This window comes from Micropterus dolomieu, linkage group LG23 (genome assembly GCF_021292245.1).
Source record: "Micropterus dolomieu isolate WLL.071019.BEF.003 ecotype Adirondacks linkage group LG23, ASM2129224v1, whole genome shotgun sequence".
Lineage (NCBI taxonomy): Eukaryota > Metazoa > Chordata > Actinopteri > Centrarchiformes > Centrarchidae > Micropterus > Micropterus dolomieu.
Genome location: NC_060172.1, coordinates 21,652,693 through 21,678,259, shown reverse-complemented (window position 1 = coordinate 21,678,259; position 25,567 = coordinate 21,652,693). Strand labels below are relative to the sequence as shown.

Here is a 25,567-nt window from a genome sequence, read left to right as displayed (position 1 = left end):
GCAGCCCCTGCCATAACATCTGTTTAAAGGTGACCCTGACCCCTGTGTATTACCACGGTGTAAAGTCATACCTTTCTCTCGACATACATCATTACCTCCGGCCAAACCACTCGGGGTGGCGCGTGTGAATTGAAAAGCGTGTGGAGTCAGAGCTCAGTGAAAAACATCTGGTTCATCATGACACTTTTGCCCCCGACCCCTGATAGAGCTGCAACTTTTTCAACCGTTTTTCATTCTTACAGCTGGCTGGAGTCTGCCTGCTAGGTCTCTGTACATTGGTTTTAAAATGCTCTAATGCTGTCTTAACTTCCTCGCACTTCTGGGGAGTTTTTTAAGTAGGTCAGAATGTAAGAACCATATGAGGTGACAACCAAAATGGTCTGTCTATACCTCCTGTTGTACAATTCAAATCTGTGTCCACATATGCTTTTCTTCCTTTGTTTACTATGGTGGTCCTGAGAGCTCAACTCACTGCAGCTTAAGAAAATACAAGCAAATAGACAAAACACAAGCAGATTAAGAAAACTTCTTGACCAATTTCACAAAATGTCCAACGTTTAAATTAGCACACTTGTTTTTTCCATGTTTGTAATCCAAGAAGTTGTTGATTAAAGCCAAAGCATTTAACCAGTACAAAGGTAAAGTACAACGCTTAACTCTGGTTGTACAATGAAGCTTTAATGTGTGCATCCGTATGAAACATGGTTTAGATCAGACCACAAAGACATGGCTTTGCCTCCATTGGAATGATCACTAATAACAGGTTATTTGTGACATTGCTGAGCAGAATCTATTCTGAAACAAAATTCAGAATCCAAGGTGTAGTGACAACAGCGTACGCTTGTCTGTCTCATATTGAGCAGAACAAAGGGGAGAGACAGGGAGTGATTGCTCCTGCCGAACCAAAAGAAGCAATGCTTTTTCGTTTGTACTTGCATGCAGCAATTAGATAACACAAGCTGTCAGCACTGATAGTAAGTGGTGTGCGTGTGTCTGTGTGCGTTTAGCTGTGCAGTATTTGTGGGCATGAAATGGAGACAAACCCGCAAAAAGTGTTATCTCTTCTAATAAACTATCAAAACTCTTCAGCTATTTAATGAGGCACCATTTGGACCACCCAAGCACACACACACTAACTGCCGCAAAAGTCTCATTTAACACTGTGCTTTCTCATCTTTTGGAGCTGTACCCTAAAATGCACAGTCTGGAATGGACAAACCTGAGGCCTTTTATATCCGCCATTAGTTGTGCAGAAGCTGTAAATTAGCAGACTCACTGCAGCCACGGCAGCATCCAGCCAAAGGCCGACTAATGCTTGGCAATCCTCCATAAAGCTCACATTCCACCCTGATATACTTCTGCTACATGGGTGTCTCATGTAAAAAGAGCTTCATAGGCATCTGAACAGACATACAGTGATGTTTTGGCTTTGTGCTGTTATTACTTTAGATGTGAAACAGCACAGCTGCTATTAGTTTCATTTCCAGACTGTCAGCTTTAATGGATATGTTCTTCCGCATGAAATGAGCAGTTGGAAAACTTCTGTCACATTTTGATAACTTTACCCAGTGCTAGTGCACCAAAAAGCCACGCAGATTGTCATGATAAAATGATCAGATAATAAAATAAAATAAAATAAAATAACCGTGACACAGATTTGGTAAGAGCTAAATTAATTCCTATGCTTAAATCTTAATATTTTTTAAGGCTTTTGTATCTTTATTTGATTCCTTCACCATACAGTGGGAGACAGGAAACACAAGGAGACAAAAGGTGATGACATGCAACAAAAATTCTCGGCTGGAGTCAGACCGGCCGTCAGATATTTGACATGTTTAGGAAAGAAAGAAAACATAAAATTAAACTAACCAAAACAAACAGCTGTTTGCAATTTACCTACACATTAAACACATTGTTCATCGCCTCGATTTTACGTCACCAAAAATTCTTCAGTCGTTTTGTTCTTTATGTATTTATTTATTTTTGTGATGGCTGTGGTGTCACACTGCAAACTTTACCTCACCAAAGTGGGCTCACATTAGGTGTTTTATTGTATTGTTTATATGTTAGGTTTTGCACAACTTTGTATAAGCTGAAGGTGAAGGCCAAGTTGGTGAAAAAGTACACCTGTAGTACATTGTGTTCTTGCCTCTGGCATCAAATGTTAGTGCGCTCAGGCTGTTTGACACAAAGACATGTGACATCACGCCTGCTTGCACAGATGACACTCTTAACCTTTAAACTATTGTATCTCTGGATTTTTATTTGTTTTCACAACATATGAAAGATGGCTGTATTCACTGTATGTCTCCCTGACAAGGGGTGGACTGTGCCTGTAAAACGTCTTAACCGGAGGTCACCTGCCTGGTCACCTCTGGTCTTTGGCCTGAACTTCAGAAAAGTCAAAGAGGTGTTTGCTTGAGGATCTCAGTGTGTTCATGGACTCATGTGGGGAAAATTCCGTCAAAGTAAAGCTTGTAGACATCAAAGCCTTTTTCTGCACAAATTCTCTCTGATGGCATCTTGAAGCACAGCAAACAGGTCATAGAGTGTGTGTGTGTGTGTGTGTGTGTGTGTGTGTGTGTATGTCTGGACTATGTGTGAGAGTTGCTGTGGCTACACATGGTCAGCACAATTACTGAACATCAAAGGCTGCTAACATCTCTGCTGTCATCCCTGGTTGACCCCTCCAAAGTCAATCATCCTGCAAAGCAAACGGAGATCTGGCTACACAGGACACTGCAGAGGAGGGATGAAGAGGGAAATGAAGATGGATTAAAAGGCATGTGTTGAGGGTAGTTGATATAATGGAGGAAAGTAAAAGATTGGGATTGATAGAGGGATGGAAAGAAGTGGCTCTGACTGAAGGAGTGAAAGGAGGAGACCAGAGCTGTGGGCGAGTGAATCCGCATCATAAAGAAGAGGAATGTATTTGCATATGGAGCGCCTGATACCTTCGAGACAGCTCCAGCTCTCACAGCTGGCAGACTGACAGCACTGGGCAGGTGTGAGGCTCGGCACCGTGGCACATTCAAAAAGTGACACTTAACGAGACTTGGGTGTATGTGTGTGTGTGTGCCCACGTATATGGAGGGGGCACCATTCATTCATCTTAAACAGCCCTTTGTGCAGCAGCCTTCAAAAATAGAGACACGCTGTATCAGTTCTCTCTCTTTTCCCCAGCACATCCATCTGTGTCATTCTTTCTAATTGCCGTTCCCCACAATTTTCTGTTCTTTCTCTCCCAAAGTTAAACCAAGGGGCAGAAAAGTGTTTTCTCGACTGAATAGTGAACTTTCATCCAATTACATTATATGAAAACTTAAGGTATGTTTCCTTGCTGATGACTGTTTTTAAGACTTATTTCATTCTCTTTGGGTCTCGGCTTTGTATCAAAATGTCATACAAGACATGTTTAACTTGTCGCTTTGTTGCTTGGCCAAGAGGTGGACTTTCCTTCATTCTGAAACAGTGTTGCACTGACAAGCCTAAATGAATGAATGAACCAATGTACCCCCTTGCTTCCCATCCTCCCTTGTCATTTCACTGGTGGCGACAAAGCAACAAATTTTAAACAGGAAGCACAAATAGGCAAGTTAGGGGCAATATATTTTGTCATCTTTCTTCTATTTAATATAACCGTTCTGAATCTGGTTTCGCTCTGGGGCTTTTTGAATGACGGACAAATTTGCCTCATCAGCGAATCCCTTTGTAACTTGACAAATTTGAGGTCATTCATTTGAATGTCAAGTAGAAATCACCAGTTGTTTTCTTTTGTGAAAAGAATACAGAAAACTGGCTAAGAAACTTAGGCTTGTCCTCTTTTCGCTAAGAAACGTATTGACAAATCCAGTATTTTTTCGTGGAAAGTAAAATAATCAAGAGCAAGAAAAAACAAAAAAATTCAGAAGGCTTGTATTTGGAGAATGTCTAAACCTCTAGCTGTAAGGCGTTTGGGTTTCTCAATAATGAGTTGTTGCCATTCTGAAGAGAAGACTGTATTTTATTTTTTTAAGAAGCAGCTCTATTTTTTTTGGTTAATATAGTTATGGGATATTTACTGCAACATTCACTTTAACATTACATTTAGGGTGTGATTGGCCGTGAAGCATGGTGTTGACATGTGGACTATGTTGCATGCTATTCATTCATTGCATGGCTTCAAATCCATTGTTGCCTGTCATCCCACCTGTCTCTTCCATCTGTCCTGTTATTCTTCCACACCGTCTGATGAAACTGGATTACTCTAAAGTAAAAACTTTCAGCTAAATTTGGGAAACTTAATTTTCCCCCAGAGAATGCAAACACTTTGGAAATTGCTGGCTGAAAAATGGGAGGCTGAAAAAAACAGTAAAACAAAACAACATTTTGTGTGAAAAGCAATTTCTGTCTGGTCTTCCTTGACCTCCCTGTCCCTGTTCACAAAACTGCTCTGATTGATTGAGTGGTAATTGAGTTTCTCACTGACCCCTCACTTTTCATCAGAAGAATCACACCTCAGCTGCAGAAATGCAACCCTCTCCAGGCAGCATTTATTCCTGACAGGTGGGCTGATTGCAGCTGCTTTCTTCAGTCTAACATGACGTCTTATTGCCATTACTTAATTCCCCCCTCAGTCATCATCATCTGGCTCACTGAAAAAGGTGGATACCTCTTCCCCGTCTGTCAGGCTCAGTTGCATCCGTACCTTTTTTCAGTCTCTCCCTTTTCATATTCTTATATACCTCTTTATGTGCTCAATCTTACCTTATATTTATGCACATTCTTCACACTCTTGATGCTGTCCGTAACAGAACCAGACATAGCCAGATCCTGAGCCAATACCCATAAATCTGACCACAAGTACTAAAGACTTTTACAAATGAAGACATATAGATCTTATTACTGCACTATGCATACTCAAGTGTTTCAATTTTGGGGATTTTGTTAATTTTGAAATCTAAAAATGTTACGAAAAGTGTAGAACTTGCAGGAACTATTTATTACAGCATAAATGAGGGTTCATTCATGAAAAGACCCTGGACAGAAACTTTAAGAAGTCATCTTCTCCAAGTTTTGTCCCCCTCAGTGTCTTACCTCTTATTATCAGTTTGCAAATGAGTTTTTCCCCAACTAACATTGACCGGTTTTGCTCATTATTTCAATTATTTTTCCCTACATGACTCTGTCCGGATTTATTGGGACTAATATTAAAGTTCTTATTCTGTATATCCCAGGTAGAGCTGTTTTTGCAAGTAAAGACTGTCGACTAATATGGGCAAATGCCGCTCAGACAGCTGAAAGACTCCACATGACAAATTGAATGGTATCCTAAAACTGCCACCACAGCGTGCAGATAGGGGAGCAAAAACGCAACATGAATTATTCTTGTTAATAAAAATTCATGAACATGTGTCTGTACGTGTGTTTTTGTGAGCGACTATGTGTGTGTGCGCGCGTGCCTGTGTGCGTGTGCATGGCTCTTTGTGAGAATAAATTCAGATGTTTTTAAAGCAGCAGTATTTATAGTGTATCATTAGTGCTTGTCTCTTAGTTCAGAAATACTAAGATAAGAGGCTTCCAGAAGGAAAACGATGATAGAAAAAAATAGAATCAGGCTTTTACAGATGTTTTGGCAACTATTTATTCAACAATTCTTATTTCATACATGAGAACGAACCTCTAAATTAAATATAATAAATCCCACAGACAATGGGAAAAACACCTCCATTATGGTGCTATATATCGAATGAAGCCCTCTCAGTACAGCTTGATATAAAACCCCTTATTTCACCTAGGTACATCAGATCTAACATGTGTCAAGCTCTAATCCTGATCTTTACTGTGGATATTTTGTATTTTGTGAGTGAGTGTGTTACAACTCCTTCCATCTAAAGACTGATATATATGTATATATATATATATATATATATATATATATATATATATATATATATATATATATATATGTATGTATATATATATATATAAAGATGTGTGTTGCTACAAGAAAAATAATGTGATAAAGGACAAAGGCATTGACCTGCTTACATACCAAAAGCTAAAATGAGATACCATTGTATATAAACACAACTTCTATCATCTTGAAACTCGTGATTATTTGCAGCATATTTCTAAATGTCAGTACTTCAAGTCAGTGATCATATCAAAAAACCGGTTTCTTAAATCTAACATCCCAATGACAGCAAAATGACAGAATTACTGAAGAATCACTGAATAATTTTTATTAACATTGTGATCATTTTAAACTCAACAAAATACATGGTGTCAGAATTTGGGGACTATCAGAGTGAGAAGTGCTCACAAGTCCCTGTTTTAAGACGGAAAACAAACAAACAAACAATCTAAATGAAATATATTCCTGAGATGCAAAACAAAAGAAACAGATATAAAATAAAAAAATTAACTAAATGCGATTGTGCCACATGTTGCTGTCATCATTGTGACAATATCGATATTGGGCGGATTGATTCTAGTGTCAATACTGCAGAGAGAACAAAGAAGTGCACTGAAGCCAAACTGTACAGCAAAGACATTTGAAGGGATATGAAGGATCAGAGGAGGAGAGATAGGCCTTGACCAGGTCATGCAATCATCACTGCTGTGGAAAACATTACCATTAAAACCATCAGTTAAAACAAAATGTAAACCAACACAGTTAAATAAAGAAGTATTTTAGACAGATTATGACTCAAAGTGGCCATTACCTTCTTATTCATCCTTTTTTAATCAGGGAATCTGAGTTGATATTTTTAGTTGATATGGGCCTCTAATTTCCTGAAACTGGGGACAATAGCTAGCACAAAGCTGGGAGACAAATGCACGTGTATATGCCCGAATATTTTGGGTGCTCCTAGGGCAGTGCAGTGTGGTAAAAAGACTGTAGCAGGATGAATGCATAATGCAGTTATCAGCAGGTGGAGTTTGGACCAGCCGCAATAATCACCAATCACATCAGCTCCTCTCATCCCTCTTTGAAAGAAGTAGACAAGTAGAAGGAGGTTAAAGAAGCAAACTGGAGGTGCAGAGTCGCAAAGGCACACATCAACAGCTCCCAAAATATGCGTCAACGGATGTTCTGATGTCTGATTTTTGAGTTGAGTTTGTAGAATCATGTGATATGATGTTATTTTATAAAGTAATCATTTCACTGCACTTAGTCAACATTGACAGTAACTGAATGTGTAAAATGTGTTTCCATTATTACTGTCTGTTGCCTAATACAAATAGAACACTGCTGATGGCTGCAGGTTTAATCAACTAAAACAGAACGATCCCGCAATCTACAAGCAGTTGTCAATGACAATACATCTAGAAATCACCCACTGATTGAACCCATTACAAACTGCTGCAGTTGATTTACAGTGAAAGAGGCAAAACTCATGCATACGTGAACGTTTTTGTATTTTGTATAGGTCTGCATGTGCCACCACCAACGTGAAAATTGTTCACAAAATTGTGCTAAATTACTGCCAGTACTGCACTGCCTGATCTGCATAAACACATTACCTCAGCTGCACCACTCCCACCTTTAGTCAAAGAAAATGGGTTTTGGTTTGAGCCATGAAATTACAAAACAGAGACGAGTCTAAAAAATGGACTTGAGCCCAATCAAAATGGCACCGTGACTATGTCAGCGCTGTTACTGTCTTGCCACCAGAATGAAATTAGAGGCCCATGATGTAGTGGACATTAAAGGAACCGATATACTGTAAGTTGCAAAGCAAGGAGGCAACAAGTTTAAAGCTTAGTTTCAACCAACAACACAAAACAAATATGACTAATATCTGACCCCAAGCTGTAACAGAGATACACTTGATTCTATCATAGTAAAATAGTGCATGATGGTTTTTGTCAGGCTGTTATACTAACAAATTAAAAAAGATTCAGGTTTGGTCTAACTATCATAAAAAGCCATTTGCAACAAATTAGCTCATTACTGTCATGTCAAAACAAATATTTACATGTGGTCTTCAGAAAGAAAAACAAAACACATTTCACCATTTACTAACAAATATTCATCCAATTAGTCAGAGTGCATAATTCAGTAAATGGCACCTGTTTCATTTCCAATACAAACCCCAACTCATCACTGCAGACCTGTTTTTTTTGTGAGTGTTCATTGAATATAAAACAGCCTGTTTCTCTGACTTCAGAATCAACCAACTGATTTGACCAATCCCTTATTTCTAACATGGATACATGGGCGTAAAGCAATGGAAAATTTGATTGACACTGTCATTGATTTAAGAAACAAAAAAGAAAACAAGACATTACATCATTGTGATAAATGTATCTATACACACACGTGATACAGAAGGTTTCTAAAGACCAGAGCCAGCCTAGAATGCTTTAGTCTGGATCTACTGAAAGTTTGTGGTGAGGCTGAAGTCAAACCTGTAAATGGTGGTGGTATATTGATTGAAGTGCACTAAAATGGTAAAATATGGAAACTGTGGCAAAGCTTCTGCATTTTTAAAAACAAATAATTAACATATTTAAAATATGCATCGTAAATTCAGGCAAAAACTGAGGTGATCGATCTATGATTCGCAACTTGTGATTCATTCCAGCAGTGCCTGCATTATAACACACAGAAAAGACCTTACTTGCTGACCTTATTTGCATAATGTTGTAAATTGGCCATCAAATTGGAGACAGCTGGGCCCACTATTTTATTGCCCTTGGTAATAATTTGCTAGCTCTTAGTAGATTAGTGCCTTGCCTTTAAGTCTTATAGTTCCAGAGGCCACAGTGTTTATCACCCTTTCACAGGAAAGTAAAACAGTCAAAACTGATGAAAGAAGAATGGCAGGGATAAATGAAAAGAAACCGAAGTTGTTTACTGGGATGTTATGTTTGTGTTAGTGTGTGTGAAATGTAATGTTTCTTTAAATGCAATTCCAATTTGTATTTTAAGGATTTGGCAAAGACAGATGTGCATTTTGTTCTATTTCTGTGGACAAATTGCCAATGTACAGGACACTATAATTTGTTTCACTGAATTTTGCATTTGTCTCTTTTTGTTAATCATATACAATACCAAATCCTTCCAATCTGTAGCACATAAGAGCACGCCACAAACACACGAAGCCACTGTTCTCCAAAATTAAGTTACAAACATACTTTCATTGTGGTTCTCTCTTAAATAACTTCAATTCAAATAAATTAAACATGAAAAAGAACCAAACAAAACATGCTAATGTGTATTACCAAAGTTTAGTTTTCACACATTATATACATGCCTTGTGCCAAAACAAAAATACATTTGTTTAAACGTTTTCTAATAAGGATTATGCAATGAAAAATAAAAAAAAAAGTAAATAGATAAGGTGGCTAATATACAAATTTGAAGGAATGAGGGAATCCAGAATTTAACAGCAATTTTCACAATCAACCACATTTTAGCAGACACAATATACAGCAGGGAGCTTAGAACCATTGAAACCAAAAATATTAGAAACATTGTTTTATAAAAAACATGATTTAGCTTACATTTCAAAAAGATGCACTGTATTTTCCCCCAGAATTTAATCAAAGACAGCCTTGTCTATCTTTCCAGTATTCATTTGAATAGAAGAACCATTCTCAAGGCAATCTTTTTGTTGGCAAGGGAACACATTTACTCATTCAGACATTTTTGTGCTTTTCTATTTGTCTTCAGATTTTACTTTTGGAAAGGAGCCCCTGCAGATCCATGACCCAGCACTCACAAACTATTCTTTTTTTTTGTTGTTGTTGTTTGAAGACCCCATGAAATGGAAATCCGAGTTCAGTTCAAGGAGGACAACTCAGATAAAATGGAAATAAGAGCAGTTTTGCAGTTTGAGTGTATGGCATGTTGGTGATATCAACAGTTTAACTAAATTGTTAGAGTTACGGGTTTAATTTGGAGGTGGAAATACAAACAGAAAATGTGATTTTACTCAAACAGATATCGGTACCTTTTTTTTTACAGTACTTTTATAAAGTAATTATATGATTAGATGCTTATCTAAGAGCCGGTTAATGACCAGAAATGTGCGTTCAAATCACTGTGGAAAGCTGCCTGGACCTCAAGCTTACAAGAGGTATTAATCAAAATGACTAAAAGAGTGAGGAAAATTTATATAACACAAAATTTCCTTTACATTCTGTAACTGTGTATTTGTTTTAGTCCCATATTATCTCCTAATGTTTAATTTTACATTTCACAGGGTCCTTAAGCCTTTAAAATGATTCCAATGTGACATAAACATAAACAAAATAATTCAAAGTGAAAAGCTAAACTCATTTCGATACAATTTATACACCTTTTAGAGAGAGGAGATTGACTTATTCTGTACACCTGAACCCTTTAAGTGAATCACAAACTATTGTAAGCTGTCAGGAGGACACTGAAGGTGTTGGTGTTTCGCTAAACTGCAGCCTGGACAGTGCAGGAATATACAGACAAAAGTACATAGGGACAGCAGATTTAGCAAATGGTTTTATACACTTGACTGAGTGTACTGGATGGAATGCTTCATCTAGCAACTCTGTATTCTCTGCTCTAAACAATACCACACTACCCTTTTCTTACCCCTATCCTAATAATGAAAATCATATTATACACTTATCTGACAAAGCTTGCAACAGTGTTACACAAAACCTTCTTCTTATCTTACAAAGGGTCAACTGTTTAATTACAAGTCTATTTAGACGGGATACGGTTGAGGGGAGGTGGATCATCTAAAAGTACCATATTCAGTGTGACTGACATGTATAAGGCGTAAACAGCAAAAATCCTCATTCAAATAAAAAAGACGCAATGCTTAATCAAAAGCTGTGAGCTAAGCAATGAAATGATGGTCCAGGTAACCATCTACGAAGCATTTACATTGCTACTGACAGACGATACATGAAGGCATTGACAGAAGTTCAATGGCGTCTGTATTTTTAGGCACCGTGTTGATGTGAGATATGTAATGTGTTTGTGGACGTGTGTGAACTAAGGGGGTATAGTTTGTGTTTGGGTGTCTGTTTGGAGGGAGAGAGGACGAACTGAGGGCCATGTAAGATGCAGTCATGGTAGATATGCAGACTTCCAGGCATTCATATCAGAGATGAGGGAAAATATGAGAAAGGGGACAACCTCAGCAGCAACGGCAAGCTGCCTGTGAAAACCGGCAAGAAATAAAGAAACTGGGAAGAAATAAAGGACAAGATGGAAATGATACAAATGGGCTCAACAAAAGGCAATAAAAGGAAAACACTTCGGGAACGTCTCTGTCTGTGGACTGCCAGCGGGTTCCTTGTTGACGGGGGCAGTGGACAGAGGTGGAGAAGAGACGGGGGAGACAGAGAGCGAAAAAGAGATACGGAGATTGAAAGAGGATGGAGAGCTGCACAGCTCCCTCTGCAGTCTAAATGAAGTATTCTTTCTTTTCTTCTGCGTGTGCATGGTTGCCTTCAGCGTTTATGATGGCTGTGTCCGCGTCAGGCGCATCGTCTGCTCCTTTGGCCTCGTTTGTCAAGTATGTTCCTGAGGATACAAAAAACAAGAAACCTATATCAAGGAAAACGAACACCGAGCAGCCCTGCATGGCGTTTGCTGCCTCAGGCAAAAAACACATCTGAAGGCAACATCAGTAATACTACATAATTCATATAATGATGAGTGAATGATAAGCAGCTAGGATAGTACAGGATATATAAATACAGAAGCGAGTAATTTTGTAAAACCCTGCGTCAACAAACCTTTACTTTTACCTTTACTGTTCTCAATGGTGGCAGTCAAGGCTTAAAGTTAGACATCCAGATCATGTGATGCAGCTCTCAGTTTTAACTAATAGCTCAATCTTGTAGCATCAGTGTTGGAAACTGACCATTAACTTTGAACCCTCTGCTTTTTAGCTCACTAAGAGTCACTATATGTATAGTATCATCCAGCCATGCCATATATGATTATTTTCAAAATAACCGTACATATTTTTGGACAGTTTTTATGAAACAAACTTTTATGCAGTCGTTTAACTTTTTTGTGTAAATGTCCACAGTTTTATGAACACAGTGCAAATATTTGTATTTGAATAGATAGAGGAGACTGTCAGTGTTCCAGGAATATAATAACCACGCTGATGGGACACTCAGCCTTAGTAGTGTTATTGTTTGCCTTACTTCTATTGCTCTACATTTTGGAACAGTTCCTGTAATACTTTGAGGGATGTAAACAAACAGGAAGTATAATTTTGCCAATGATTCAGTGAAGTAAGCTGGAAGAAAATGAAAAGACCTGATGATTCCCCGGCAAATTCTGGTGTTATGAGGAGCATTTTTTCTATGATCGGCAATGATATCCTTTGCAAGTCCCACTGAATCTAAAACTATGTGTATCACCTGTGTGTGTTCAGAGTTATGACTCAGAACAAGGAGTTAAATTTTTTATGCAAAAGCATGTGTGTGGCAAGGGGTTAAAGACAAATTATGTCATAGCCACCCCTCAACATAATATAAATATTCAAAATAAAAACAGTTACATTTCTGTATTGTTTTTGAAAAACAGAAAAAATAATAACTGAGTTAGTCTAGTGGCGTCACACTACGTGTGCTGAACTTAAGTCTTCATTCTTTTTTCTCCACTGCAGGTATGTCGTACAATTGGGAATTGGGGAAGGACTCTGATGTCTAACGGGACAAGTAGGACATGCTCCACTAGATCCATAAGCCTTGAGAGACTCAGGTCTGGTCCACTGTGGTTTTACCTTTATGCCTGGCCAGGTATCTTCCCAGAACGATGATTAAACACAAGGTGACAAAAACCACTACAGCCACCACTCCTCCGATCAAGGCATGGTCAGTGCCGTGCTGCCCCACAGCATTGGGATCTGAGGACAGACAGAGAAAGAAACAAGGAGAGCAGATGAAGGCGCAGGTTTGGTGAGGTGAGGGAGTGAGGGCAGAGGAACAGCAAAAGACAGACAACACAAAACAGAGCAAGGAGGAAAAAGAAATTATTTCCTGCTGTAATGAGCTGCTGTAATTCCTCTCTCCTTTCACATCATGCAGTCAGAGCAGAGCTACCTAGCTCTCTGAGAATAATAAAATGGAGAGAGAGCGAGAGAGAGAGATGGACACGACATTGACATAGCAGACACACATTCGCCCTGCAAAATGAAGGAAAAAGAGAATGAAAGAGGAACTCTGAGAAAATAAGTGAATAATTCAGGATCACCCCTGTGGTGCTGCAGGAGTCTGCAACATGCAAACCAGGGCAGCAGTGGAAGAGTAGTACACAGTAAATAAATCATCACATCACATGGAAAATAAAAAGGAGAGATCAATCTTTTTCTGTTTCTTGGCGGGGAAGGATTGTTGTTAGGAAAATGAATTGGGTGTTAGGGAGTTGCTACAGGTCCCCAGCTGTTGGAGATGCAGTCAAAATGATCGTGGAGTCATGAAAGAGTCAAGAGTCTGCACGATGAAGCTGTTTGCGTCTCATGCAAAAAACCCATCAAAGGTTTCCCTCGACTTCAACAATAGCTTATTTCTTTTATTCACCTGAACTTCCTTTTTTTCCACAAAGTCTGGCTTGCAGGCTATTTAAGGTAAGGACGTGACACCGATGGCATCCACTGTAGGTGAATCAAAAAAAAGTTGACAGTGACAGCAGTGGGGGGAGATGGGTAACGGAATAGCCTGTATTATTCATATCAGTCCATGACTGATATCCCATCCTGAGAAATTAGTGCTCATCTCATTATCCTCCCCCAACTGCCAGGGCATGCCTTATACAACCCTGTCACTTTACGTGTGTATGTGGGCTCATGATAGATAAAATATGGCAATGTCAGAGCAGGCTAAGAAGTGATGGAAGGGTGGTTTAGACACACAGCGCACGTCGTATATTGATACTGTTTCTCTTCAGTATTCTCTTTTTCTTTCTGTGTCCGCCCATGTGGCCAAATTGAACAGCTGGCTTGCTCTCGCTCCATAACTCTCCATGGTCTGAGTGGCCAGGCCGTCACACTTCACTGCCTTCTAGAAGACAAACACACACTTATATCAACACACACACGCTCATACACACAGACGTGAGTAGTGTGGTTCCACTGTGCTGCAGTTCTGCTTGGTCAGTGGAGCAGAGAGTAGAGGAATGTTCCCCTGGCACAGCCCAGCAGGGCAAGGACTCGGGCGTTTAGTTACACACATGGCTGTGTCTCTTCAGCTCTATCTGTCAGGGCGGTGAGTGGTTTTTACCATCATCCACACTCCCTGTCCAACTGCTGCTCTTCAGTCCGGCTGTTACAACCCAGTGCAGGCACAAACAACCCATGACAATCCAGTCATATGTCAGCCTATAGAGTACTACAGACTTTGGCCGTGCAGTATGTTGGTGTCGTGTCCAAGAGGTTGGGCTGTAAGTCAAAGCCCTTGACACTTCCACAAACATGGTGTCTGGTCCGGCTGCTGCTGCATCACTTCCTTAAAGGAATACTCCACCGAGTATCTGTCTTCTGAGCAGAATTGAAAGGTTGCTCTGAAAAGTGTGTAGCTGTTTCCTTCATGGAGGTTTGTATAGATTGCAATAGCGACCTTACGTCTCCTAGAAATGTAACTTGTATAATTCTAAGTTGTTTTCATAATTATGTTGTGGTGACAAACTTAATTGATGCCTAGATTATGTTCAGAGACAACTTTTCTTTGAGTGAATGAAACACTACATTTATGTGCACTGCTGGAGTCGCAGGACAAAGTGCTGGACTATGACACTAGACTCCAGGGTTCACATCTAGACTCCTGACTGTGGTTAAGAGTGAGGCAACAGAAGCACTTTGGTTAAGGTTAGGGAAAGATTGTGATTTTGGTTAAATGTTAATAAAAATGTTTTACATCTCTAGTCACTGCTGACTGTTTCTGTATTAGTGCCAGTGTCTATATATTACGATAAAAAGCTGAATAATGCCTTAATTGTGAATACATTGCAAGATCGCCTATTCTGGCAGAAAACAAATGAAATACATTGACCGATACATTCTGTATCAACATTTTTGCAACTTTGGAGACCCGGCTGCCTCAACTCAAAGCAAAATTTGTATCAAAGGTATCAATACATCCTATAGGGAAAAGAAATTGTACATTGAGAACGTTCCAAACACTCTCAGTTGGTCCACATCATTACATGCTATTGCCTCCTCATATTTCCAAAGCTCCACCAAAAGTATCATATTTAGTAATTTACTGACAAAGTGGCAATTGTTTTCCACATACTGAGCATACAGATCAATGATGGGGAAAATGATTATGCTGGAGAAGTGGTTTGATAAGTTTCTATGGATGTTTGTATGCTTTTTTTTGCCATGAATCTACATTGCCATTTTAAAGCTACTCTAAATCCAGGCTGACTAAAGCAATTGCTTGCAAAGGAGCTAGCTATGCAATTTAAAGGGGAACTCCAAATAGTTCTAAGTCTCTGTTTACAGGTGTGTGGGAGTGGTAAATTGTCTCAAGTGATATCATTTGACTTTGTGAAAACAAAAAAAATCTAGGGTTGTGGAATTAGAAAGAAGTGAGCTTATGCAACCTGTCACGGCTGTCGCTGTCACCTTTGTGTTTCCCCTTTTTCTGTCTCACCTATACCCAGTAGGCTGTGTCCCTGGGGAATGAAGACCCGCCTACTTCCTGGTTTCTGGGGTGCTGACATCAGTCCCGCCCATTGGTTCCCTCTGTTTCCACTCAACCAATGGCTCGTCACCACATTAATTACCTCCTGCTCATAAGGAGAGTCCACCTGTTGCTCCAGGCAGCTTGTCACCGCCTATTGACTTGTGTGCCGCTGGTATTGACTGCATACCCTGCCTGTTAGTTGTACTTTGTGTTTAGTGGAACTATCCTCCTTCCTTGCTTATTAGCTGTACATTGTGTTTAGGGAAACCATTTTCATACCTTTGTTTGTTAGCTCCACATTGGGTGCAATGGAGAAATTCACTAGTGTTTTGTTTACTATTGTGTTAGTTTTCACCAGGTGGAGTGGGTGCTGTGCTCTTTATGTTCTTTTGTAGCAAGAATCAACTCTGCTTAAATCGATAGGTAGGTACAGGCCTCCTTTTGAGGACCTTTTTATTTTAACTTGGTTTGTTATTTTCGCAGCACCCTCGTCCACCCTCCTTTTGTTTATTGTTACCTGTCTACATCTCTCTGTTACCAATAAAAGTTACCTTGTTAAGATCTATACCAGTTGTGCCTATATGTTTATGGCCCCCACTCCCCTAGACCAACAGGGGGTCGTAACAAACCTCTGTAGACCACTTCTCATTTTGGCTGGAGGCTAGCCGTTTGAGGCTACATTAGTGTGACACAACTGAACATCAGACTGAACTGTCATTTTTAAAACTACCCATCGTGAGTCAGACCATTAGTGATAGTTATAAGAGTGCAATGCTAAATCAGTTGAGCGCTCTTCTAAGGCATCTTCTTGAGCATTTGATACTCAAGATTAGATTTGCAGTGGAGTATTCCATTAACCTCATACTCAACACAAGCCTGTGACATAAATTCATAACTTACAATGTGTAAACACTTTTCAAGCGAGTGCCTTCAAATCATGGTTCATCTATTGTGTTCTTACGTACTCTGTTCCAGTCCACTACTCACGGAAGGAGAAAAATACAGCAAGGGTGAATGAAGACACACAGAGAAAGGAAATGAAAAAAATTGAGACTGATGGACAGGAAAAGTCTGAAATTTCAGTTGGAGGAAGATGGCAAAGGCAAGATGACATGGAGGAGTGGGATCTAGAGAGGAGGGTTATACATTTTTATGGCTCCAAAACACATTATCTTTTAATAAGGGCACATACATTCCTCTCTGTGTGATTTAATATGAGAGCGTGGCAGAGCAAACTCCGCTTTTAATATTTATAACACTCTCCTTGTCGCCTGGCCTCACGAGTTGGGCTTGTTTAATAAATTAAAGGGGTTCAGCCAGGGCTTCTGTGAGCCACTGCTTGGCCGGATTGAACTAAAAGTGTACCCTTAAACTGCCCCACTGACTCCTCATCTGATCTGTTTCATTGATGCTGGCTCCATATGGGGTTACTGTGAAAGGATATGTGATAGTGATACTGTGTGGGTTCCCAAGAAGATGTATAATGGCATCAATCATATAATTACCTTTTTCGGAAGGAATGTGAAGAATACTGTAAATCATAAAAGCATGTGTGTTTGCTGCTGCACATTGTCAAACTTCCAGAAGAAACGATGAGCCTTTAAGAAAAGCCCGCCCCTTTCCTTCAATCAGGTCATCGCTTCCAAAATCATACACTAAGCGGTGAACTGGAATTTCTTCATCTCTTCATAAAATGTGAATGGGAAATCTATTAAATATCTAAGACAGGAAGCGGACTGGAGCGACTTAGCAGTTTTAAGTACCAAAAGTTTGATTTTGTTAGTTGAAGATGATACTGGAGATGATAGAGGAGGTTCCTGTGTCGTAAATCTAGAGTAGATAACAAAGTGTTACTAACATGCAACCCTACAACTCTGAAATTAGCCTCACCATGTGTCTGTTCGATCTAAACACCAAGTATTAGTAGTGCCAGATTATCTGAAGCTGTAATAAGAAGAAATCAGTAAAGTTAATAAAGTCTAGATTTGTTCTTTCTTCATAAGACATAAACAGCTTTATCTGGTCAGAACTGACAACGTATTTCTACTGTAAACTCTGCTGTATTACAGTAGCAAATCCTGAAAAAAAGATTTCAGGATCAGCAAAGAATACATGGCTATCACTTTACACTCAGTATAACTTGCGAGTATGTATCTAGCACTAAGCCAGTTAACACTAGCTTAGATAGGGCTCCTACTGTAACAAACAGGAAAGAGCACTTTGTCAAAGAATGCTTGTTAAATGAGCAACTTAACTGCATGTCTATATGTAATATGTGTCCTTATCTCATTCTTCAAACACCATATTGGCTGTGTCTGATGAACTTCACAGGAGATGTTTGCTATTCTGTAAAGCATTGTTAAAGCGTCTCTTGGGCCTGGCACTATACCATCCTCTGCCTTTCATCTAAAGCCATCTTTTAAATGAACAATCTCAACTGATCTGACGCAGCGTCCTTGAATCCATCATATCAGCATGCAGCTCCAATGGTCTTTACATACTGTAGCTTGACATAAATCTCTCTCTCTCTCTCTCTCTTTTCCCCTTGGTATTAAATTTGTTAATATTAAAATTCATTCCCCACAGGCAACTTTTTCTTCCTTTGGATTACACTTTTTCCTCTTTCTATCTTATACAGCTCTGTGAAGCAATGGTTTCAGCTGTTCAGACCAATAAAGCAGCAGCTAGCTCAAGCATGGGCTTATAGAGCTGCAGTGTCCTTGTGTCTGTGTTGTGAGTCAAGGAGTGTATGTTTGAGCACATTATTGCTCCGAAAAAAAGACTATTAGTTTGCATTAACAATAACTCAGATTAATGAGAAACCTTTGGAAGCTGTGGGAGGGAAGGCGTGGCTATTTTGTTTTGTAGTTTTTTGCAGTTGACAGGGTGTTTCTGGTGTATTTACGGGATAAGGATTCTTACAGCAGATGTAGCCTGATTACCAGAAATAAACTGTGACCAAAAAAGAAACAAAATAAAAAAAAACATTTTGCCTCGCCTCTAATGGCTTCCACAGTGTTTGGAAACACTGCACATTACATCATTAAATGTAAAACATAAAAATACACCTATTACCCCGCATTAATCCTGCTGCAGTGATGGTAAGTTAAAGTTGGAGACACAAAAGAAAGAGTGCCTGCAGAGCGAGAGTAAAGGAGAGAAAGTGGTGAAAAGTGCCTGCAGACTTCACTTCTTCGATGAGTCAATTATGCCCAACTTTTTGGCTGAGACTGGAAACTCACCAATCTGCATCTAATGCTGGCTCTGCTGCCAAGATGAAAGAGTCCCTAGAGGCTGTGGCAGGGGGCCGAAAGACACATGTGCGTACACTTTCTCAATGCAAGCACCCATGCATGTGGGAGAGTTAGAAAGACAGGAAAAAGGTGTCGTTGCAGAGACACGAGTGTGTGTTTGTGTGTATCGTTGCACATTACTGCTTGCTGGGTCACAGTGGATTAATTAGATTCTGAAAACAAATTACTTCTGCTAATCATTCAATAAAGCCCACACGTGGACTATCTTGAATATTCAATAACCTCCTTCTCTCTTCTCGGAATGAAAAGAAATTGTGGTCAGCAGGGTAACAGCATGAAGTTATAAGCAAAGCAACATAATTAATCATATGAATTCATTAAGTTGCACGCAAGAATCAATCTATCAAAAGCAGCTCTACGTTCTGAAAAATCCATAACCGCTTCAAAACAGCAATAAAATACAACAAAGGAAGAGGCAGAGAGATAGCATCAATGTTACACCTGTGGCAACTTAATCATGACTATATTGCTGCCGTTTTTCTGCCATACACTGCATTATCCTGACAGCAACAGCAGAACAAGCGCAGCAGAAACAGTAGGCACCTCCATGTGGAGGGGTGATGCAGAAATGAATGATCTTGGACGAAGCAAGGTGCCATCACAAGCCCAACAATCCCCCGGTGGGTGACAAGCAGATAATAATTAACAAAGGACCGAATAAAACTTCATGTCAACAAATGAAAATTAGACTGCCTCAACTGTGTGCGGGCATGTATGTGTGTGCTGTGAGTTCTTCTTCAAGATTGCTGAAAGTGTCCCCTGCCATTGAGATTTAATGAATAGAAGGGCTATTACATGTAATTCATAACACTAGCCCCAGCATCTAATGATTCCCCTTTTTCTGTTCTACACTTTATTCCAAATTGTTGCTATAATTCTTCCCCAAAGCGAGTTAATGTGACAGGTCATCAATAATAATTGCCCAGCAATAAGTGGAAAGACCTTTGCATTATGTTATAATTTCTCCTGTGCTCCTCAGCTTTATGGTGGAGAGCGGAAGAGAAGATGGAAAGAAGATGTCCCCCCTGGGATGCTGCAACGGGAACCGAGCCTTTCTGGTTCAAACACAGCAGCCAACCAACTACATCGGAAACTTGCCCTCAAGAAAATATGTCTTTTGCTCACCATATGGCCTAACTTGTGCCCTTCATTTAAAACAAGATCAATAGCAATGGAATCAAGCAGTTACGAATCCCTCCAAGGGATGAAAATTGTCCCGACCCTTATTGAGTTTTCACAAAAGGTTTGTCCTCAGTCTAAAGCAGCTTGAATAGATGTGGGGTTAAAGACACAAGACATTACATATGGAGTACAACCTTCCCTTTGAATTCCTAAATTATGTGTCATAGCGATAAAACAGGAGTCGCTGAACTTTCAACTGTCTCTGTAAATTTAAAAAGCAGGAGTTTGAGTTTAGTTTTATATTCACCTTGAACTCATTGATTCTCTGCTGCAAGTTTTCTTATTAACTCCAGAGTTTAACATTTTCACCCTTTTTGATGTGAAGGATGTGCAATTTGGTAAAGGTAGATTTCATCATTGATAGCTAGAGTATAGATTGACACTGTGTTGTCATCTCACTTTAGCTTCTTCTGTTCCTTTCTGACGGACCTGAATGAGAGCTGAAAGACATTCTGACCAAAGAAAAAGCTAAACAAATGCAAACTTCATAGTATTTGTAAAAACTGATTACGTGGATTGTTTATCTCCAATGTTTATTCTGAAAAATACGAGGACTTATCACAGCTATAAAACAATCAAGCATTTTGGATCAGAAACACTGAACACTAGATTAAATAATTGCCAACAGCTTTGTCCTCTTGGATGAAACTTATACTCATTTAGACAGCATCGCTGATTGAGACAAGTGAACAGCTTTAAGCTATATTTAACTTTGATGGATATGCTGCTGTCTATCTGTTTAACAGTAACAACATCTCATTACACAGAGGATATGTGTAATAACTGCTTTCAACTCTCATATTTCTCAAAATATCTCCAGGGGTAAAACAAAAAGTGATTCTGCATGTTGTTGTTTATGGCAGACATTTGATTTTCAGACGCTTCTCCTCATTTATGACTGTTAAAATAGATAGGTAATAGATAGATAGGTTTCCTGGGCACTATCATCTCCCAGGACCTCAAGTGGGAGCTGAACAGAGGATGTACTTCCTGCGGCAGTTGAAGAAGTTCAGCCTGCTAAAGTCACTGATGGTGCATTTCTACACCGCCATCATTGAGTCCATCCTCACCTCCTCCATCACCAGCTGGTAGGCTGCTGCCACTGCCAGGGACAAGGGCAGGCTGCAGCGTATCATTTGCTCTGCAGAGAAGGTGATTGGCTGCAGTCTTCCATCACTTCAGGACCTGTACGCCTCCAGGACTCTGGAGCGAGCAGGAAAGATTGTAGCTGAACCCTCCACACAAACTGTTTCAGACTCTCCCCTCTGGCAGAGGCTGCGGTCCATCAGGACCAAAACCTCTTGCCACAAAAACAGCTTCTACCCTTCTACAGCTAGCCTCATTAACAAGGCCCGGGTCCCTCACTGACACTCCCCCCCTTGCAAATAATACAAATGTCTCTGCATGTGTAAATATTATTTCATTTCATTTCATATCATGCACAAACTTGGCACATTGCACATATTTGTTGTCAGTTGTTAATCGTTTTTGTTCTATATTTTGATATTGTCAATTTATATATTTATGTACACAATATCCTCTTCCGTTGTAATATGACTGCACAACACAAACCACAGTAATGCACATGTAAATATCTGCCACATTGTTCTTTCTCTGCAAACAGTTGTATTATTTTTCTCTATTCTTCTACTATTCTTATATAACCTGCATTTGTTTATTGCATATTTATATATTTCTACATTTATTTATGTCAACTGTTTGTCTATGTGTAGCACCTTATCACCAAAATCAAATTCCTCGTATGTGTAAAACACTACTTGGCAATAAAGCTCCTTCTGATTCTGATTCTCCTTCTAACTTAAGATTAGAGGGTTGATGTTTGTGAGGCTGGTTAGCAGTCTCTGCATAGATCAGCTGGCTCAGGTCTCAGGAAGCCAAACGGGGTAAGAGTGGTCCTATTTTAATGTCTTACTATTCATATGCTGCTGTGGCCAGCACTCAGTTGAAAAGGGAGAAAGCTTAGTCTAATCCCGACTTTTGAACCCTGATCAATCCCTTGCCTCTGCTCTTGAATTCTCCTTGAGTGTGTCGTCAGTGCTATTAACTTCAAGAGGTGAGGAAAGATCTTTTGTGTTTTGCTTTACAGTACTAACCATAAAAGCCATGACCATTATGTATTACCATGGTAACCTCTACTGGTCTCCCACTTACAGTTAAAACTTGAGGTAGCAACCAGCCTTCTGGTATCAATTTAAGACAATTTTGCAGTATTTTCCAAGTTATGGTATACACTTTTATTAAGAATCTTAAGGTTTTTGATGTATTTCTTCACTTTTATATTCTGTTCCTCTTGGGGAACAACTAATGGACCAAAGTTTAGATAACTTTTACTCTGCAAGGAGGTAGATGGGTATTATTTTAGCTTTTCTGTCGTCTCCACAGGCAGAGACACAAGACATGAATAATTGCTGCCTTCTCGACAGTGGGCCCCTTCTCTGCGGCAATATTAGGCTACAGGGGCTGGGGTTGGCCAAACGAATGCAGATTATGAGAAGTGAATAGTAAATATTTTAAACACTAAAGAAACCATTGTGCATGAGTCCACCTTTCAGCTTCACAAGGTCAAAGCTAATTTGCAACCCATGAAAAGCATTTGGCAAATTTTCGAGAACTCAGTGGTTGTGAGGGAAGTGTGTGTGTGTGTGTGTGTCTTCATGGAAGGGGGGTCTGATGACATTGCACAGACCTCTGATACTTTGTGGAAGAGTTATTATAGCCATTAGGGCTGACTAGGCTATTAAAACAGAGTGTGTGTTGGGCATACCTGCCAGCACTTCATTAATAAAGTGAATCAGAGGCCGCAGTTATGCATTAGTCCTGGCATTATACAGTGTGGATAAAACAGAATCTCACGCATACCTGTGCACTAGCTACACTCTAAAGGTCAACAACAGTTAAGATTAAAGGCATGGGTTACTGTCAAATTTGCATTTCCAATTAGAACTGCTGAGTGTACAGCATAAAATGTGTTTGTAAAGTATGTATCACTAATATTCCTGCAAAGGTGAGACAGTGCTTCCATTAAGATGTACAATATTGTATTGGCCACTAATATTTACTGTTACCATGTCTGCAAAACTAGGTCCTATAATGAGTAATGGGAACCTACATAAAAACATCTTCAACCAAGTCCAGTTGCCCTTCATTTTAACCCTCGTTGGATAACTATGACCTGGATGACTGAGAATCTTCATAGACATCTTACATAAAAACACCATTTTCTGCCAAAGTTTGAACAGGTTTGGTTTTCTCACATGAGAGATTTCTGTATTTTCCTCTGGTTTGAAGTGGGTGGGGCTCAACCCATAAACGGTTCATCTAGAGTGCGTCCTATGACAGTATTCTGTTTACCGGCTTTTTATATTATTAATTATTAAAAATTTGTATCCATTTACTTTTTTACCGCCAACTGCGTAACTCTTCTCTGCCCAAACAGTTTCTTAGTTGTGGTAGTCTGGAGCTGTTTGGAAAAATCCAGTGTGCTGATGAAGGGCAAGAGAGGAAAGATGCAAGACCTGTATAAAAAAGATGGCAGAACAGAAAAAGGTGCGTCTGAAACAGCTCATCAGCTATATAATACGCTAATATTCTACATATACTAGCTACAGTGCTGAACCTACAATGTGCATTCCTTTGCACAGGAAGACAACTTTATTAAAAAGACAAAACGTTGCAGTCTGGTACAGCTCCACAGTTGTTTGCTTTCATCCAGAGCTTGTGACAAGACCTGGTAATAAATCAAGTAGACACATGAAAGCAGATAGTGTAGTATCCTGTGACTAGGGACGCAGGGAAGGAGTCTGATATTTAGATTCCCTGAAGATACACTGAGAGGCTCAGCTCCTCTGCACTACACAAACAGACATCAGAGAAGAATTGAGACACACTGATGAGGAATATCCAACAATGTGTGGAAGCCTGTTATCTAACAGGGTCTTCAGAGAGGGTAAAAGAGAAGGAGCGGGTGAGGGAAAATTGAAACAAAAGCTTTGATAGAAAGCAAAGCAGCAGAGGAAAAGGTAAAAGAGGAGTCAATACTCCAGAAGGACTTTAAAGATGGTAATTTAGAGAAAGCAGCAGTGATGAGAGCAAATTATTCTGAGTGAATGGGACTGTGGAGCACCATTGAGAGGGCTGGAGAGAGCGAGTAAAAAAGCAGAGACAAGACAGACGGCACTGTGCAATTCATCTATATAGTGAGGGAAAAATGAATCAAACTGCAGAGAATTTATTTGTGAAAAATCAGTGTCTCGAGTCTTTCACATTAATGTTATTTTATTTAAATTATATTTCAAGTTTAATTAAATGCTTATGTTTGGCACTTTGTCTTGTGAGAAAACATACAGTGTTAAATATTGTGTGTTAATATGAAAAATGTGCTAAATTCATTACAAAGTGTCATCTTAAAAAAACATGTCACATACTTGTAACGACCATGATAAAGATGATATATGAGTGAGCAAGCTCATTTGCATACAGCCTATCACAGCACATTAGTTTTAAATTGACATGTCACTCAAAAATTTTGATTGACATATCACTTTACTGTAGCAGACATGCCGCCATGTCAGCATTATTGTTGTAGCGGCGTGGTGTGCAAAGAGCAGAATCACTACATAAACTGCAATTCAACCAAACAATGGTCATTTAAACTTTATCCAAAGTAGGAATTTGTCCAACTGTAGAAGCATTTGTGTGATTAAATGTGTAAGTTACTGGGATAATTCACCACTTACTGTTCAGCTGTAGACTAATAGGTTAGGGCAACTATACCCTTACAAAGGTTTTTGATATCCATTCCATATCATTATATATTTAGTGCCGTTTGTAGGTCACAGAGATGCCAAAACATAATTTTCCCCAGCCATGTCCCCCTGCTCCTCCTGAAGGAGCCTGAGGATCTCATAAGCCAGGTGGGATATGCAATCCCCATGCTTGCGCCCTGCCCCATGGTCTCATCCCAGCTGGATGTGCCAGCAAGCCTTCATAGAGAGGCTTCTGGTCAGAAGTATTTTGAGGTATTTTGGTAGGATGCCCAAACCAACTTAACCGGTTACTTTAAATACAGAGCCAGTTCAGTTGGATATGTTGAAACACCTTTCAGAGGGGGCCATCTTGATCAGATTATTGAACTGTGACACCTTTAAAAGCAGAAACTCTGCAAAGGGGAATCATGTCAGTCATTTCACTACCCAAAACTAGTGACTATGGAGGATGGTTGGGACAAAGATAGACTAGAAAATCAGCATACACTAAAGAATAGAACTACATGAATGGCTTTAAGAGCTATAAGAAAGAAGACCCGTCACTCAATCAATCAGAATTGATGACAAGACTATTTCACATTGACAGTGTGCTTGGATTATTGTTGACAATGCAGACAACTTTCACTCCAACCATACAAAACTGGATTTCCAAGACACCAA

The 25,567-nt window shown here is 39.5% G+C and overlaps 1 protein-coding gene across 5 annotated transcripts in view; it reads right to left on the bottom strand.

Annotated features, from left to right (window-relative positions):
* Positions 1-6,202: 6,202 nt before the first annotated feature.
* cadm2a (cell adhesion molecule 2a) overlaps positions 6,203-25,567 on the bottom strand; it is a 221,271-nt gene continuing 201,906 nt past the window's right edge. For all 5 annotated transcript variants that reach the window (XM_046039851.1, XM_046039852.1, XM_046039855.1 and 2 more), the window contains 2 exons: positions 12,723-12,845; positions 6,203-11,503 (listed from right to left, as the gene is read on the bottom strand). In XM_046039851.1, coding sequence (XP_045895807.1) covers positions 11,385-11,503; positions 12,723-12,845 — 242 coding nt within the window. In that variant the 3' untranslated portion in view covers positions 6,203-11,384. The remainder of the gene's footprint in view (positions 11,504-12,722; positions 12,846-25,567) is intronic.